At 40.1% G+C, this 18,880-nt stretch overlaps 2 protein-coding genes across 2 annotated transcripts; one reads left to right on the top strand and one right to left on the bottom strand.

Moving 5' to 3' along the window:
- Positions 1-85: 85 nt before the first annotated feature.
- On the top strand, positions 86-3,119 carry gpx1b (glutathione peroxidase 1b). The gene is made up of 2 exons (XM_059330024.1): positions 86-369; positions 2,453-3,119. The coding sequence occupies exons 1-2, from the start codon at positions 148-150 to the stop codon at positions 2,801-2,803; spliced, it is 573 nt and encodes a 190-aa protein (XP_059186007.1). The 5' UTR covers positions 86-147; the 3' UTR covers positions 2,804-3,119.
- Positions 3,120-5,379: 2,260 nt separating this feature from the next.
- usp4 (ubiquitin specific peptidase 4 (proto-oncogene)) lies at positions 5,380-18,629 on the bottom strand. The gene is made up of 23 exons (XM_059330021.1): positions 18,604-18,629; positions 18,018-18,344; positions 16,535-16,662; positions 16,294-16,424; positions 16,085-16,211; positions 15,797-15,942; positions 14,968-15,029; positions 14,670-14,816; positions 12,634-12,751; positions 12,342-12,515; positions 12,070-12,228; positions 11,432-11,656; positions 10,807-10,890; positions 10,623-10,717; positions 10,333-10,515; positions 9,999-10,225; positions 9,664-9,885; positions 9,493-9,563; positions 9,293-9,408; positions 9,053-9,202; positions 7,450-7,553; positions 6,892-6,980; positions 5,380-6,712 (listed from the first exon to the last, which is right to left on the bottom strand). The coding sequence occupies exons 1-23, from the start codon at positions 18,612-18,614 to the stop codon at positions 6,590-6,592; spliced, it is 3,219 nt and encodes a 1,072-aa protein (XP_059186004.1). The 5' UTR covers positions 18,615-18,629; the 3' UTR covers positions 5,380-6,589.
- Between the last annotated feature and the right edge of the window lie 251 nt (positions 18,630-18,880).

An 18,880-nucleotide genomic window follows, 5' to 3' on the forward strand; every position in this document is an offset into this window, starting at 1 on the left:
AAACGTTCATATCGGCCGTCCCGCAGGCTGCATGTGGCGAACTATCTTGCCAGCTAAATACAACATCTTTGACCACATTCAAGAGTCGAGTGAAGACGCTGAAGCAGCCAGAGCTACCGTTGGAAATAAAAGGAACAGATACCCAGAATGGCAAGAGTTACGAAGTTTTACGATCTGACGGCCAAATTATTAAATGGAGAAACATTTAAGTTATCCTCCCTGCAGGGAAAAGTTGTCCTCATTGAGAATGTCGCGTCTCTCTGAGGTACGACCGTCAGGGATTACACCCAGATGAACGAGCTCCACGAGCGGTACGCCGGCAAGGGGCTCGTGATCCTGGGAGTGCCCTGCAACCAGTTCGGCCATCAGGTGAGGACATTAACGTTTTACCCAACAGGGGCCGGATTCACAAAGCATCCTTAAGAAAAATATGCTTCTTAAGTGACATTTTTTCTTAAATTTTGCTCTTAAGGCAAAATTTAAGAAGATTTGGTATTCATGAAGAAATTTTTATCCTTTCTTTATTTTTTTTCTTAACTTACTTCTTAGGTTTTTTTTTAAATCGGATAGCCCTCAGCAGTCTTAAAACAGCTACAGTGAAACGGTTAGTCTTGATATATATTGACTTGACTAAATTTGTATGACATTTATTTGATTTCTTTAATATTCAGTTTAGCCCTAGACAATGTGTTCACAAGTTGTGTTCACTGAAGTTGATCAGTTTTTTTGCGAATGTATCACATAAATCTTATTCTTGCAGTATAATTGAAATGCCCTTTCAGTCTTTGTGACTCCTAGATTACACTACAATGTACTCTTAGTAAATCGTGAAGGCAGTTGTTGTATCTGATACAACTTCATTAATGATCTAGTGATCTTAAGTTAAAAATTTAAAAACGTCCTGGGTGAGAAAACTAAGAAGTTCCTAAGACATAGGCCTACGACAATTCTTTAAGAACATTCTTAGGAACATCTTTTTTTTCTTAAGAATTTTCTTAAGTTTTATCTTAACACTTTTTCTGAATCTGGCCACAGGTGCGCAGGTTTCTTACCGATTTATAGGGACACTGGGGTTATTTCTATACAGTCTATGGTTATTTCTAATGTTTTATGTAGTGTCTTTCTTTTTCTTTTTTACTTGGCTACGAAATTACCCACTCGCTTTAAGAATTTAAAAGTGACATTATGGAACAACAATTATACAAAAACACCTATTGTAAATTAAGTGTCTAATTAATTATGTACTCAAATGGCGGGAGGTTTGTTCCTGTTTAGACTTGTTTTCTCAATCAAAGTAAACTGGGTTGTTTTAAGTTTAGTTTTAGCCTTTTACTGGGTCAATTTCTAAATACTACAGATATAATACAGTAACCCAGTTAAATGGTCACAATATCTAGTCTAATGGTAAAAAAAATGCACCTAAAAAATAAGTGACACGTTTCTCTGGTGCCTGATTTAGTTTCAGTAATCAGGGATATGTAGAGAAAGAGGAAGTTATGGTAGTGTTGGTGGGTTACCAAACACTTAACAAAGGCCTACTTGTTTTTTAATGCATGTCATTTGTTCTACTTCACCATTACAATGCACAAAAGAGGCAATATGTTATGTATTAACTCTGTGCCAATAATATTAGTAACTCATTAATAGACGGTTACAGAAACTATGGTTGAAGTAATCAACAGGAAGTTAAAAAAAAAACCAAGGGGAGGAGTTGTTTCTGCTTCGGCAAGATAAGCATGCTTATCTTTATATCTTGTCCGCATCTTGGCTGCTTTACAGTAGAACTCATTTAATGAGTTCATACAATTTAATACTGTTTTTCTTATAAATAAATTAAAAAATGTAGCTCCAACGTTCATCATTTTTTTGACTTGTCATAAAAGCTCACCTTTTCTTATAATTATAATAACATGACATTTGACCTGAACATAGACAGTATCATCCTGAACACAAATCCTTTGATTTTGTTTACCTATTAAGGATTTTTTAAATGACAGATGACATGTAAGGGAAATTATGAATGTTTCATAATGTAATTTGAGGACTTTCCCTTTGAATTTCACCAAAAACTGCAGTAAAATAACTGTTCATAATCATCCTGAACTAGATTCGATTGGAAATTGCAATCTAACGTAATCCTTTAGTCTGTCGACTCAGAACGTTGCAAACCAAAAGTTATGTTCATAGTGTATTATTACTTAAATTTCTCTCAGCAATCAGATTTAGAATGGATCAGTACAAAGTGGTGTTAATTATAGCGTTGCATAGCTGAAGGATAAACAAGTTTTACCACCTACTTGTTCAAAATGAACATTATAATTATGTAATAAATGTCACTGCCATAATGGCATGTTAGACTTAATCAAGGAAACTACTTGCACTTGTGACCTGAACTTTTCTGCCTCCTAAAATGTCACATATTTACACATAATCTCCTGATCAACCCACGCAGGAGAACTGCAAGAATGAGGAAATCCTGCTGTCTCTGGAGTATGTCCGTCCTGGAAATGGCTTTGCGCCAAAGTTTCAGCTCTTGGAGAAAACGGATGTGAATGGGAAAGATGCCCATCCCCTGTTCGTGTTCCTGAGGGAGAAGCTCCCATTCCCCAGCGACGAGCCATCCGCCCTGATGAATGACCCCAAGTGCATCATCTGGAGCCCGGTCTGCAGGAATGACGTGTCCTGGAACTTCGAGAAGTTCCTCATCGGGCCGGATGGAGTGCCTTTCAAGCGATACAGCAGGAACTTCCTCACCAGCAACTTAGAGGGAGACATCAAGAAACTCCTGAGCCAGGCAGCCTAATCAACCCGTCCTCCAAAATGTTGTTCAGCCATCCTACAGCTTCCACTTGCACCAGCACAAAGTGTGTAACCTTTAGGCTCGTTTCTTCCTCCAAAGCTTCTGTTAATGGTGTACAACACAATCACCTGTGCTCTCTTGTATACGATGACTGTGTTCTGTTCTTTTACTAAATGAAGACATCCTCTGAAACCAAGCCAGTTGTGAGGGGGGTATCTGATGAAATGTAAAAGGCTGAATGTTTTCAGTGGCATTGTGTGCATGTAAAGCACAGCTGTTTTGATTATTAAGAGGACCAATAAATCTATTTTTTCAAGCATCTCTTGACTGCCAGTAAAATTATTTTTACAAGATTTTAGATGAATGATTAATGGAAGTTTTTAGTTGCACTGGCTCTTACCTGCAGTTCTTTTTATCAATCTAGATTGTTTTGGTATCAGTTGGGAGGTACACTACCGGTCAAAAGTTTTAGAACACCCCAATTTTTCCATTTTTTTTAATTGAAATTCAAGCAGTTCAAGTCAAATGAACAGCTTGAAAGGGTACGAAGGTAAGTGGGCAACTGCCAGAAGTAAATAAAAAAAAGGTAAGGTTAACCAAAACTAAAAAATAATGTACATTTCAGAATTATACAAGTAGGCCTTTTCTCAGGGAACAAGAAGTGGGTTAACAACTTAACTCTATGGAGTCTTGGGCTATGTTGTCCATTTTTGAAGTCATTTGGTGTCTTTTTTTTGTCATATTGTGTCTTTTCCTTTAGTCCAACATAAAATGTGATTTTGAATCTTTTTTTACTTTCAAAACACTATCATGCTCAATAAAGAATTTTAAATGTTGCAAATGTGCATTCATTTCAGAGTACACTGCGACATTAAACTGCATCATTTTCAATTAAATTCTGGAAAAGTTGGTGTGTTCTAAAACTTTTGGCCAGTAGTGTGTATATATACGTCTTTTCTTGAATTAATGGCACTTTGCTTGTCGTGAAAAACATCTTTCCAAAAATCATGACCAGTAACTCAAAATAATCCACAGAACTTGTTGTAAGCAGTTTGACTTTAAAATTAAAGGTTATGGTAGGTCAAATTTCCTAGGCAGCACTTATGTAGTGAACCCTGGGTTTGCAGTAATAGTGTGATTACTACCTGTGCTGGCCTGGTGCCTTCGGCAGAGTACAGATCATAGTTCATTTTGCAGCCAGTCAGCATGAATAGACATGTAATTATAGTTGCATCACCTGCAAATAAAAATGTGTTGCAATACAGGGTTGTTTCATAACTACCATTGATGTTCAAGGCAATTGTATTTCCATGGCCTAGGAGTTCAATATTTGAGAGCATTAACTTATCTCTCTCAAAGCCAGAAACCAGAGAAGTTTAGTCTCAAACTTGTGATGTCATAATGTATAAAGTCTGGAGCTGCCCCATAGAAAATGATGGGATACTGATTTTGTGGACGCACAGGATGTTTTCTGTTTTTACACCCAGTTTAGCTCCTTTCTATTTTTAGTTCTGAAACAGAAAATGTGTCCATATACTCAACATTCCCCTGGGAGCTCTTGGTTTCCTCTAAAGTATGTTTCCCAGTTAATTTTCCATTGAGCTGTTCCAGAGTTAAGTTTTAACATTCTAGTTCCTGGATTTGGGGGAGAGTTGTTCATGTTCAGTGTCTTTGGACTGTCTTAGACCATAGCTGTGACTAATAAAGCCAGCTTTATTAGTCACAGCTTTCAATTGGGCTTATATATCAATGTTTTTTTTTTTTTTGTGCATGTAATTAGTCCAAACAAACCACCTTGTTGAGGCTTCCAGTCTTTATTGTACTTTGAATTCAAATATTTCTCAGTTAAAAACAAATACTGTAGATATCGGCAATAAGATAAATATGAGGACAAGAATTTATACAACTATTTTCAATAGTGTGATTATTTACATCTCTTCGGTTATTTTAGAGTTTGAATTATTGTCATGAGTTTGAGGGAAAACAAAGATTCTCTGCATTAGGCAGATGGGTTTTGTTTTCAACTAAGTATCTAGGATTACAGATATGATGTAAAGCTTTTCTAGGCATAGGCATAAATGATTATAATTAAGTAGTCATCTCTGAAAGACATGAAGGGCGGGACCAACCAGCAAAAAGGGCAACTGGAGGCCGTTCTTATCAACATGCTGTAATGCAACAAAGTGCAGAATTTATGCAACAAGACTTATGGGAATATGATCCATTAAGTGCACTGCCGTCTGGTTTCACTAGAAGACCCCTGAGACTGAGTAGAAGTAAATTTATTTAATACTCAGTCACACTCATACAAGACACCTGTTTTATCTGTGCTTCCTGGGATACATGTGTGTTTGTAAAGACCCCTTTTAAGATAAAGCAAAGGCTACCAACAGAGGCACCTTTTGCTTTATTTTACTTAACCGCTGAGTGGTGTACAATGATCACTGAAAGGAAAACGATTGGCTCAGTTGACTCGATGGGAATGCTGTTATGGTACTGCTGTCCTGACCCTGTCTGATGACACATGTAGATTGTTCCTAATGTCAAGGAGCAAGTTCAAGTTTCATGAATAAAAGCACCACTTTTATACTAGTTTATTTTGCTTCACTCAGTGTGCTTTGAAGATATCAAATAACATAGCCATTTCAATACAGAGCTGCATTAATGTACAAGACTAATAAGGACAAGCCATTGCAGGTGAGCTAGGGGTCCAATCAGGCAGCAATCAAAAGATGCTTATAAGACACATTAAAATGATCTGGAAGTGTATGACAGACCATAACCCTTAATGCTAAGGCCAAAGTCATACAATTCTGTCATGTCTAGATACACCAGAAGCAGGTAGATAATGTACTCATGGAGATTTCAAAGTGCCCCCTATTTAGTCAGGTTGCAGGAATCAAAAGGCCGCTTTTGCATTGTGATTACAAAAAAAAAAGGAAAATAATAGTTGATAGCAGGGTAAGACTCCTCTCATAAGTTTAGGGTCCTTGAGACAGCAGAGCCCATTCTGTGCGTTAAAGAACAAAAAGAGCAAGGCCGAAAAACTGATTCTGCCACAAGTCATGTCAAGACGCAGATCCTAAAACCTTGAAACAAGACATCCCCTCTGTGGTTTAGATTGCAACACAGACTCGGACAGGCCGGTAACACAACTGCCACAACTAGTCTGCAGCAGCAACATCCCCCATCAGTGATCCACTCTACTCAGGTGGAATAAGGTCGCAGGATTCTTTCAACAAGCATGGCATGTATTTTTCTGTGTGCACATCACACTGTTAAAGTTTGCATTTACTGAGAACATCAGAGATTACTCTTAGGCACATTGCCAGTATCTTGCTAATGTGTTAACAGTTGGTACAATTCATCATAAAAACCTTGGAACGCTTTGGTTGAAACATGTGCATTTGGCTTTTTTTTTTCTTTTCCCACTGTTGTTGTGGGGAACAGAAACATATGTTTATCTACGCATTTGAGGGCACTTCTAACATTCTGTTCATCCAGTGAGAGGATCTATATTTATTCATTCTCCTCTTTAGTTCCAGACTATAATCAGAAATCAGTAGGCTGCCCGCTGCAGGGAGGAAGTCTCTCAGGTCACTCTTCTGACAAGGTTGTTGGCTCTAGTTGACAACATACGAGACAGAAATCAAATAAAATACGGGGAAGGTAGGGTTAATAATGTTAAGTCTGTGGAGTCCTCTGTCACTAAAGAAGCTTTGTGTGTGCATCCGAGTGTCTCTATTTGCCGTATGTGTTTCAGTGCGTGTCCCATTGGGTCAGGGTTCCTCAGTTTGTGTCCATGTGGTCATCGGCTGCTTCTGGGGCTCCTCCCAGCGATGCCGAAGGCTGAGGTTTGGAGGGGGGTTCCTCGTCTCTGCGTTGATAAAACAGCACGTAGGCTGCTTTAGTCTGCAAAGTGAAGCAAGGATAGGATTACAAAAACAGGGACACTCGACACCAAGGACAGAAAGCCGAGAAGGCCAACGGTTTATCTTCATCAAACACTAGTCAATGATAAAAAAAAAAAAAGTTGAACAAATACTGTTACTCAGGGTGTATTAGGGTACCGAATAGGAGTCAGAACTCACCACAATCTGGTCCTCTGAGGCAGAGGAGACACTACTGTCATCAAAGTAATACCACTTTCCATCCACTTTATTCTTGCCATAAGCTGTGTCTGTAAAACAGAGGGAGAGGTGTTAAACAAACAGCTATTCATTTCATTTGTTTGTCCAGGAAGAGATACAGATCTTATCAGACTGGTTCACTATGAATGGACAAAGCCAATACAAAAAAGACTTGAGAATGAGTCAACAGAGAACAAAGATGCATCAGGCACTTTGCCATATTAAAATGTAACTGATTAGTGTTCATGAAGACACAGTGGCTGTTCAGCTGACCATCTGTTGACACATACTGTGGGCGTGTTTCAACTCTAACAAACAAAAAAACTGTGTTGGCACGAGAACTAGAGACTGGATCTACTACCTAGAAATAAAATGGTGCAAAAATGTTAATAAAACAGCTCCTTATGGTATGTTGATGTGGAGTGATATTGGCCTTTGATTTCCATTCCAGAAGAAGGCAAAGTTTTAATTCAAGAGACTAAAATGACAGAGCAAAGGAGAAAACAAATAGTGACTTACAGTGACCCCCTCCCATTCCTCCATAGTGGTTTGACACGGCAATGAGGTCATACGTGTAGGGGCCGGCCTTCGGGTCACACACAAACTCAGACATGTTCAGATCCCTGACAAAGAAATAATAATTTCAGGAAAATTAAATTACATTGCCACCACGCTGAAAAATAATAAAAACTCGAGCCACATTTAATATTAAACACAGCACAGGCCTAGTGGATGTTAAAGCCAACCTTAGTAAGCATGATTCAGCCTTTTTTAAAGCAGGCTTCAGGAGTGTTTTCTGTCTCCTGGTTTTCAGTGGCTCAAGTTCCTCAACAGACGCAAATATGGGCTGCAAACACGGCACCAAACACGATGAGACAGGTAGCCACAACTTCCCTATTTCAAAACACACAGGAACTTGTGTGCCAACTGAAAATGACTCATGTGGCGCTGAACTTTTGAAAGCTTTATTAGTTACGCAACTAAAACAAATAAGGACACTTAAGACACAGGCGCAGTTGTTCTTCGGATTATGTTGTCAGTTCCCTGAGACAAGAGTCCATTTCTTGAAAACAGAAATAAATACAGAACTTCCTCATTCTGGCAACAGGTTACTTGGCTCTGTGACTTTCAGACTACAGCTCCCCCTAGTGTATAAATGCCAGTGATACTGCTGTGTTTCTCAGCTCTTTTGGCATCATATTCAAATAAAAAAACATTCTCAAAATTGAATGCAATAATGTGCACCCACTTTGTCACAATCTGATCTGTATTTGTCATCGTTAGCACAAATAATAAAAATTAAACATTTTGAACTAAGTCACTCTTGGTGGACAAAATCTACAAAACTAATTTCACTACTCTAAATATTGCATATTTCTATTAATCAATCAAACTTTATTTATATAGCACTTTTCATACATAGAAATGTAACACAAAGTGCTTTACAAAAAATAAGGGTAAAAACAGACAATAAAAATGACAAAACTCACCCCTCCCATCCCCACATACACATCTGTATGTACACACACACGCACATAGACTCACGCACGCACACAAGCACACACTCAGACTCACACACAGCACATATTGACAGTGTAGAGACATGGCAAGGCACCGAGGATCCAGATGAGGGAAAAAAAACAACCTGTGGGAGTATCCACACCGAGAGGTGGCAGAGCCCACAGCCATAGAGGACGCCGTCACAGAGACCACCACGACCCGGGTAGACCGGGGCGGACTCCACAGATGGTGCAGAGCCGCCCAGACCCCCGGGGCCCAGGGAGTCTCCAAGACCACATCCCCACAGGCAGACCCAACACACCCCCCAGTGCGGAGACCCCCATGAGGGAACACTGGAGCTAAAAGCTAAAAGACTAAAAGACATCAGGACAGGATAACAACTAAAAGACTAAAGACAAAAACTAGAATAATCAGTTAAAAGCTAGACCAAACAGGTGGGTCTTGAGCCTCCTTTTAAAAACATCTGATGGTGGTTCTTGTTGGGGTTGCTTTGTGAAGAATATGTTATTTCTAATGTTTTAATAAAAACAATGAAAATACTGGTATTTTCATTATGCTTAGAACCAATAAGACTATACTGCTAATGAGCATTACTGCATACCTGATGGGAAAGTCCACCACTGTGTCCAGCTTGTCCCTCCAACATCGGTTGTAGGAGAAGCGCTTTAGATGAACGACCAGAATGCGAGGCAGTGACCACAAGTCAAACTTTTTTGTGGCCTGCTGGTGTTTCTTACATGTTGGACAATACCTGTATAAAAAAATATCAAATTTAATTTACAAAGATAAAGACAAAAGTGGTGGTTTGACTCTGAAGTAGGCTGTAGTTTTGAACCCTTACCATGGATCGTGTTCTCCAAGTGTCTCCATGGTTGTGAAGAGCTCGATGCATTCCCTCAGAGCCACAGTGGCTTTCTTCTTCTGGGGCTGGAGCATGCTCTCATGCTTCTCATAGGCCTGCACACAGTGTTCACACAATTATAAGCACACTGTTTGCATAGCTTGTCACAAGATGCATCTGCTGAATATGAACCTACTGACCTCTGCTTCCTGTTCATCATAACACAGTTTCTTTGACTCTGTGTCCCAGTCGATCGCCACCGTGGAATGTGCTGCGGAGAAGACGAGGAACGAGAGGTTATGTCAACAGAGTGGCTTTGAAAAATAAAACTCATGCTTTTTTTTACTTAATTTCAAGAGACTAGCACTGACGATTAAGCTTGAGGACATTTCCATCACAGGGCAGCGGGCTGATGTTGGCTGTTCCGTAAGAGTTGACGATGCTGAAAGTGAAGAGCTTGGCTGGTGAAGAGCACTGCTTGGCTGCATCTCCTTTAGATCCATTTTCCAAGTCAGAGGTCTCTTCCTCCTCCTCTTCGGACTGGCCGTTCTCTGGCTCTGGACTCACCTGGTGATCCATGGCCTCCTCTTCACCTGAACAGTCGACAATGAAATCTCATCACTTCAGAGGTTTTTCTTTTACATGGCTGCTCAGTGTTTCCTTTCCATTCATTTAAATTTGTTTACAGATAATGAAAGCTGCTTACCATCATATAGCCCATTAGTTTCATTGCAGGTCCCTGAGTGGTTGCTGCCATTACTGGAGCTGGCACTGCAAGAGGCCCCGTCAGACAGGGGGCTGCCGCAGCCACCCAGGCTGGCATTGAGACTAGATGATGTGGAACATTCAGGAGCCTGGCTGCAACTGGCAAAGGTTGCTGAGGCAGAGGCCCTGCTCTCACCGTTAGGGCTGTGGGATTGTTTTACATAGCGCCTGCAACAGGGAACAGAGAAGATTAGTTAACCAGCAAATCAGAACTCACGATTTCTTAGCACCGTCACGCAGTGTCATTTCTTGCTATCCACAGAGTCGGTCCTCACCCAATCCTCTCTAGGATCTTGTCATAAAGAACGTCTGCTATGAGGTTGTGTCTGGGCACAGTGATGAGTAAAGGCTGGCCAAACAGCATGGTGCTTGTGGAACTTCCAGCATGCTTGGAGTGGCGCTCCCTGAAATATACAGGCAGGTTCATCTTCTCACTGTCCTCTTCCTGTACCTCATACCTGCAAAGAGCAAACACGAACACACAGATTACACACACTGATTATTAAACAGCAGCCACAGGGACTAACTTAGGACATGCCATCTTTTAGTTGACAACAAGACTTACACAAAGATGTCATCTTTTTCCATGATTTGGTTGAGGCCATCATCCCGTCTATAAATCTTATGGAACCTATGATTGTAAACGTCAGCCACCACCATCTAGAAAGAGAAGTAAATTGAAAATAAAAGCACATATGACCATATAGCACTATTTCAATTCCAACCCAAGATAAAGAAAACACTCTTACATTTTCAGGGGGGAATCCACAGAGTTTTGACAAGGCGCTGCACAGGTCTGTCACTGTACCCAGTTTAGGGACCACCACTCGATACTGTCAGACAAAGAAAAAAAGAGATCATGATCAAAGTTAGTGAACAGATCATTTAAGGCTTGAGGTTTCAGAAACATCCACAGCAAGTACAAAGCCAACTCTGTTAAAACTGGAATGCAAGTAGGGCTAGGCAACATGACAATACATATCATCAAAATACTACAAAATGTGTATTGCATACATTTTTCTATACAGTTTATCCTCAATATTCATATCTAGCAGCTGAACTGCATTACGGCAACATTTACATAATTTGAATGAATTTGTTTTGATGTCCAAGTGAACAATAGAGGCACGGTTTTGCTAACTTGGAGCATGAGGGGTATAACCATGTGGTAACTCAGACCATTTATTTATTGAATTACCACAAAACAGGCTATTTCATGATGTTTATAGTAATCAAGAAATGATCTAATGTTTTATAGGGATAGAAGACTTTGGCTATATGGCCGAGCCCTAGTTAGTTAGTATTAATTAGCATTAGTATAAATGTAGTTGTTCCGGTCTAGAGCAATAATTCAAGAACGTAGTTCTTCTTCACCTGTGTGGGTCTCGACTGAGGGTCTGATCGCACCAGGAAAACCTCCATAGTACGGTCCTTCTTCATGGGCAGAGGCAGTGTGAGGTAGCAGAATGGGTCAAAGGTCACAGACACCTTGGAGCACTCTGGGCACACCAAAGTGGATTTGAAGAGGCCATGGAAAATATCAACTATAATAGAGTCATTGCGCAAACGGTGGTTCGTCCAAGCTTCCTTTGCAACAATCTGTAAAAATCAAGAGAAAAAACATTTGATGCCACTTTAAAACCACAAAAAAGTGCAACTTGATAAAGTAATAATGATTAGTACTAATTATTAATTAAAATAAATAATTCATAAAACCATTATGCTCTTTTGTTGTTGTAAAACTGTGTAGACCAAAGCACATCATGTTTAAAACAAAATCCTATGCTATGACTTGCAGCCCAGTCAAATCTCTTTGAATTTAAAGCCAAATCATAAATCAAAATACAATGAAGTCAGCAGTGCTGGGGATATAAATATTTAATCAGCATCACATTCAGAAATCAGGCCGAGCCTGTGAATGCATGTCTCAGTTTCATTTTTGAGAAATGAAATACTCCTGAAAACCTTTACTACAAAATGCCCTCAGTTTAATAACCGGTATTGCAGCATACCTCGTCTGGACGGCCCTCTGCATCCCTTAGGGCCAGATAAGGCTTCTTCTTGACGCGGTTCAGATCTTCATGGAGCCCATCGAGCAGGAAGGCCAAAAGCTCCTGCGAGTCCTGCTGCTGGTAGCCTGAAAACTGGGGGGCAAAACGTCCGACCTGGGTCTGGAAACAAAAAAGGGAGATTTAATCAACTGTGTTTGCAGCTTTAAGATAATGAACAAATTATTTTCAATCCGTACACATTCACTTCAGATGAAGATGTTGAAGCAACTCACTTTGAAGGTACGTGGGGCCACATAGCTGCTGCGGCTCATCCACATCTGCTTTACTAGATCTGCATAGGCCTCGGCAATCTCGCCCCTCATTCCCAGGGGGTTTTCTCGGTTAATCTCTGCCTCATACTGGTCATTGAGGAAGTACTCTGTGAGTGGAGATGCATTGCTCAGGCACTGGAAGAAGAGGAATCAAAAGCGTGAACATAAACCCCCAAAACATGGCAAATGGCTTTCTGTATTTGGAAGTTGTAACTGTAGTATTGCGAGTGTTGTTTGATTTTTTTTTTGTTACCTGGAGTGCAGAGTTCATGAAGCATGTGTTGCCCAAATTACTTAGACCACACAGGCCAGGCTGTGACTGGGACTCTCTGTAATTGTAGGAGGAACTGTATGAATTGTAGCCGCCCAATCTGTTGGAAGAGCAGATTTGTTACTGTGGGTTCCCAAAACTGTCATTTTCAAAGTGGAGGCCACCAGGGGAGTCTCAGCTAATTGACTGGAGGGAAAAAACTGAACTATATTCATTATTATTATTATAACATGTCTTTACATTTGCTGAAGTATTGTTGAAAGATTTTTAAAGACATATTGCAAAACGGGGGCATCAGCCATAAACTAAGGCAATCGGGGGGTCTCAGCATTAAGAAGCTTGAGAACACCTGTCAAGGATCAGATTAACAGAATACCATTTCAAGAGAACCTGTTAACCACTTATCACATGTACCTCTATGAAATGCCAACAAATAATATTGCAGAGGCTATTAACACAATGCTCTTGTCTGCATTTAGAATACTGACAAACTCATGTAAAGGTAAATATATGCCCAAAAACTCATGATGAAAGGACAGTTAAATGTTATAACTGATTTGTTTTATGTGTAATTAAACGAGGTCTCTATGACATATACAAAGTCACTCAGACTTTTGATCTTTTAATATGCAATTTGATATAAAACGAAATTCTGCTCTAGCAACTTTACACATACACACAGAGCAGGATACTAATTAAAGCAATTTTCTACCTAGGCACTACGTAGAAAATCCACCTAGCGGATTGTAACAGTTATTGCTACTTTCAGTGTCAAACCACCTCCTGAGGTGGTGTTAGGACAACCAAAATAACATCAAATCCTTTTGAAAAAAAGTGCAGCTATTTCACATAGTAGGCACTGATTCAGATGTCATTAGAAGTACATCTTATTAATGCCCTGTCCCTGAATACACTGGTGCAACAAACGTTATACTGAGTTTAAATGTGTGCACAAATATTTCTCTGTAGACTGCATTTTCAATTATGTCCAAGAGCTCTGTGCAAAATCTTAAAAACTATTCTTCATACCGGCTATTTGAGGAGGATGTTTTGTTCTAGTGACCTGTGGTAATGTAATCTACACTGAAATGCCAGTTTAGCTGCATGTAATGCTATCCAATGCAACAGCCCTGCATTGAATCCTACATTTATGAACTACACAATATTATGTTTTTGTTGACATTAATAAACTTTAAGGCGTCGGACACAACTACATGTAGCAAATAGACTGGTAACTGTTTAAATCCTTATCTAATTAAACTGCATTTTTCCATGCAATCGCACAAAACAATTTATGAACTCTTCAGTAATCCCACTAATCTCTAGGTAGCAGTGAACTTCAGAAAGAGCAAGTGCAAGCATTTTAAGACCATAATGCTTTTTCCGGTAAGCACTACAGTGGACTCATGCTGCAGTAGTTACAGTACGTTCTTTCATTACATGTTCCTCACCATGCAAAATGATTACAACTGTGCTGACACAGCAGTGTACTGCATGTACCTATTTGATATCAGCAGGCTTTCAAATTGGTGTTGACATGCATTGCTTTTCACATGGTGTTGCATTTGAAGGCAAACAAAACACACCCAACACCCAAAAATGAACAAATACCAAACAATGAAAAGCAGAAGTACTAATGACATTATTGGTAGGCGAAAAGCAAATTTTACTTCTGCAGTGTAAAGCTAATTATCTGTTTCTTTCTTCTGTTCTTTCAATGAAGGTCTGTAGGGACTGAACCATTAAACTGATGTACTGACTCAATAAATGTATTAAGTGCAGGAGTCGTGTGCAAGAATCTTCTCTCAATCTCCTCTACAACACATCAGCATTACAAATATTGGATGTGCAAGTTTCACTTTCACATACAACTAGTATTTGAAGATGGAAACCAAAAATACAATAAGTTTGGTTAACTGCTGGTTGTTATGTGTTTGCTCCAAAGCCATGCGATCATTACTGAAAATGTGCTACAAAAACAGTAAAGGGGAGATAAATCAGAAAAAAAGAGCTCTTGCCTGTTGCCGGAGGAGGTGCTGTTGTTGAGTGTGTAGCCAGGGCTGCAGCTGCTGTCTCCATTGGTTACTGTTGAGGAGATACTAGCTGTTGAGTTAGAGGAGAGTTTTGGGGAGGTAGTGAAATTCCTGGATGGGGTTGTACTGGATCTGGTGAGGAAGAGCAAAATCATGTTTTAGGGTTTGGGGTAAACTTTGATATACATTTGATGCATACATTAATTGCCCTGAAACTGTACTAGGATACAATTCGTCTCATTTTCCTGAATGACAAAAACCCAACCACAACAATAAGACTTACTTGGGATGGGAGGCTTGCCTGGGCCACGTGCCATCCTCATTCTTTCGCTCAATCACCAGCACCTGTGGGAAAACAAGCTGAGTGAGAGCCAAACTAGCACAACTGACCTTCATGTCAGAGCTATCATGTCTCAGGCTTGAATTTAATACGAACATTTAAACTTGTGCCAAGTGCTGCCAAGCTTTAGCAGCTGCAGGTAGGTCTATCAACTGCACCTACTCTGATGTGTGATTCGTCTGTTTCTGACCTTCAATTAACACTTTTGGGACAATAGCTGCTGTGAGAAATTGAAACTTTGTCTCATGACTATAAAGAACATGAGTATAGGTGCAATAGCATGCATATCTGCACAGTCTTTTGCAATTCAATAAAATAGTTTTGAATAGTAAAACGTTTTTGAAAGGAAGGTCATAGAGCTATTAACTCAACTCTACTGTAACATTTGAGACCATGGTTTGTGGTGTTGTTCAATTGGATTGCAATATGTGCTAAGATGTCATTCACTTCCCTACACTCAGTTCAGCCCCCATTTATATAGAGGGAACACCTTACAGCAATACAACACCATCACAAACTTCTGCAGCAAAAATTAACACACAGCTGAAACACTACCACACAGCCTTAGCAGTATATCTCTTATTGCAGGGCCACTGTATTGTATTGTATTGTATAGTAAGAGTTCCTGTTATTCTCTACCATGCCTGTAAATGAATTATGTATGCACAGAGAGTACCAGCTTGTTACTGGGCTGTAATGTTCTTCAAAAGAAATGAGGAACAGAGTCTGTCAGTGATCTGAAGGTTATCTGAATAACACAGCTCCACTCTACCTGCCCCTGGAAGAGACCAGCATCCTGTACAGTGCTGTCTGGCTTGTTCAGCTGCTCGTAGGTGTTGCTCATGTATTTGTTCCAAAGCCGTGTCTCCTTCTCCGATGGGATATTAAACAGCGTCCTCATCTCCTTCTCTATAGTATCTGGAAAGAACGGATTTGGAGGGCTTACATATCATCTTTCCTGCCTTTATTTCAACACAAAACACATTTAACCACCGACTGATATTTCTAGTGTGAGGGCAGCAATCTATTTCATTATTTTCAAAGTCATGTAGAGCCTCACCTATAGTATCAGCTTTACTGAAATGACGTGTGACAACATTGTCCATGTTGTCATTCTCACACAAGTTCAGCTCCAGCAAATAGACCTCCACCTTACAGTGCTTGACAAACATGCCATGTTCAACAACCTGGAGAACAAATGAGACATTTATGGAGCCCAATTCATAAATTAATGGTCAAAGTAAAAAAAGAAAACTTCAAGAGCTTTACCTTCCTGACGATGGGTCTCTGGCCTTCAAGGCAACCATACCAGCTGACAAGCTTATTCCATGCCTCAGTTGGTACAAGGACATAGTCCAGCTCATCTATAAGGTGCTCTTTCAGGGCTTGAGTGTCCTGGTCTTTAGGAAAATAAAAACAAAACAGCTTTCTAAAACTTTATTTGGGATTTGTGCTGATCTCAAGAGCAAGCAAATATTCAACAGTGTTTGTTTAAAGATGTAAGTTTTACCTGAGAACAGCCCAGAGTTATCAATTGGTCCTGGATAAAGGCTACGTTCTCCAACATTGTACATGTCCCAGCTGTCAAATCCGACATACTTCTTCCATTGTTTGAACCACCGGCTGTCTATTAGATACCTAAAACAAACAGGTTGATAACAGTTCATGACAATTCATGACATTTCCCACTTTGAAAGACACTTAGTCCTTCTTCTGAAACGTAAAGACTTATACTTCATAAAACATTTTTGGTCACCTTATAAGTTTATGATATTGAGAATCTATCGAGGGTCAAGAGGTAACACCATGCATGGGGTTTGGAGAAACACCACACTCAGTCTTATAGCAACTTGGACCATTATGTAACACCAAACAGTCTGGGCATTTGCATATATAGTAACAGCAAGCTAGTTTGACTTAATCTCCTCCCAAGTGAGAATCTCCTTTAGTTAATAGGCTTGTTTAGCAAGCATTCACATAATAAGACGTTGGAGTCACTCAACCACTGTCAGAATTAACACAGCAGCCCTAAATAGGAGGTGTATCAGTCAAACTATGGTGTATTATGTTTGCCCTTTAACCTGTGGCTAAGCTATGCAACAATTATCGTGCTTTTGGAAAATCACAGTTCAGCTTGAAAATCATGGGATAGTAGTTTATTTTAACAGCAGTATATTGATAACACTATCTATAGTCGGTAACTGATTAATTTCAACAACTATATGAACCTGATAGTTGAGCAGTTAGTAGCCTAAAGACATAATAAAGGGCCATGTTGTTTCGTTAGCGCCCATTCGTCATCAATGAAGGCAACCGATATGGTGGCGTATCTGACATTTCTCTGTTGTAAAACGTTATTGCTGTTGGGCAGCTTCTTTAATTCACCTAGCTGCATTGTGTTCAGGCCCTGGGAGGTTTTTATAATCTGAAACAATCTTAGTTAACATAAGAGGCTGGCCTGTCAAGAAACCTGCCAGACAACTCCAACTTGCATGTCACTACAAGCAGATCACTAGCGTTACATTGCAAAATATTCCTGTCAACGGGCCCATTTCCTGATCTCTGCGAGCCGGTCTGACTGGCAGGAGAACACACTATGTGAATCCAGGGCCTGTTCTACCAGCCGACTAGCCGCTACACCAGGCAACGAGACCTAACTTGTCACAAAACAGACAATAACGTTCAAGTGCTCTACGTATGAGCCACGTCGTTAACCATGACCGTTTGGTTGTTTGCGACCAACGGTTACTACAGCCATCGCTCTTAATAGAGAAACTGTAAAGTCGGACTGGCTAGCAACTAACGTGCTAACTTGTTAGCTAAACATTAGCTGTCCAGAATGTCTGTAGCACTGCACACTTCCAACCGTTGGTGCCGTTAGCCTGCTAGCTTTAGCATGTTAGTATTTCCTGTTACTAGCTCGCTAACGTTAGCTCGCTAACGCTAAGTGAAACAGCCTAGTAACGATAATGTGTGCCGTTGCCGCTTCTTACCATTCGTCGCCCTTTCTTAGAGTTGTTTTCAAAAGTGAACCAATTGTCTGTTTTTGATTTTCGGTTGAAGGTGTTGGCATTTGTGCCGCTACCGGCTCCGAGTCGGAGTCTGCCGCGCCACCCGACTCGGGTCCGCCTCCCTCGGCCATCATGCAGTGAGTGTGCCGGTATCGTGAACGCGCGGATGGAAGAGGCTCAGTAGGGCGAGCTGCAGAGCGCCGCTCATGGGAACCTTCTTCCTCTACGGTGAGCACACCACCAAGGAGAGCTGCTGTGGCACTCCACTGTGACGAGAATGTGTGTCCTCTCAGTTTGTGAAGCTCTGGGCTAGAACAAAAACAGACAAAATAAATTTGCCTCCAAAAATATAAACATAAGAGTTCTATAATAATTGTTAGTATATTGTAAAACCAATATTAATATAATACATAAAGCTGGTCAAAATATATTTTTAAAGTTAACCAGGTAATATCAGGAAAGTGGTAGAGAACCACAAATGTTACTGTAACACTTTCAAAATCTAAACAATCATTTCATCACAACTATTTCGTCTGTTGAGGAACTTAAAACTGAGCTGGAGACCAACAGTAGATTCATCTTTATCCTGGGATGACATCATCGTAGCCTGAAAACATGAAAGACTGCAATTACACTTCAGGGACACAAAGCCACTTTAATTTACGTTTATTTACTAGACAGTACATACATGTTTTGACTCTGAAACGAGTGAAGGTGCTCCGTCATTGCCATCACCACACCAGTCAGATCAGGAGAATCAGATTCTAAATGATAGAGTATCTTAGGCCAGCAGGGTACAAAAATAACTACTTTACAAACAACATCCGTATATTGTAATGGCCTCA

This window comes from Centropristis striata, chromosome 3 (assembly GCF_030273125.1).
Source record: "Centropristis striata isolate RG_2023a ecotype Rhode Island chromosome 3, C.striata_1.0, whole genome shotgun sequence".
Taxonomy (NCBI): domain Eukaryota; kingdom Metazoa; phylum Chordata; class Actinopteri; order Perciformes; family Serranidae; genus Centropristis; species Centropristis striata.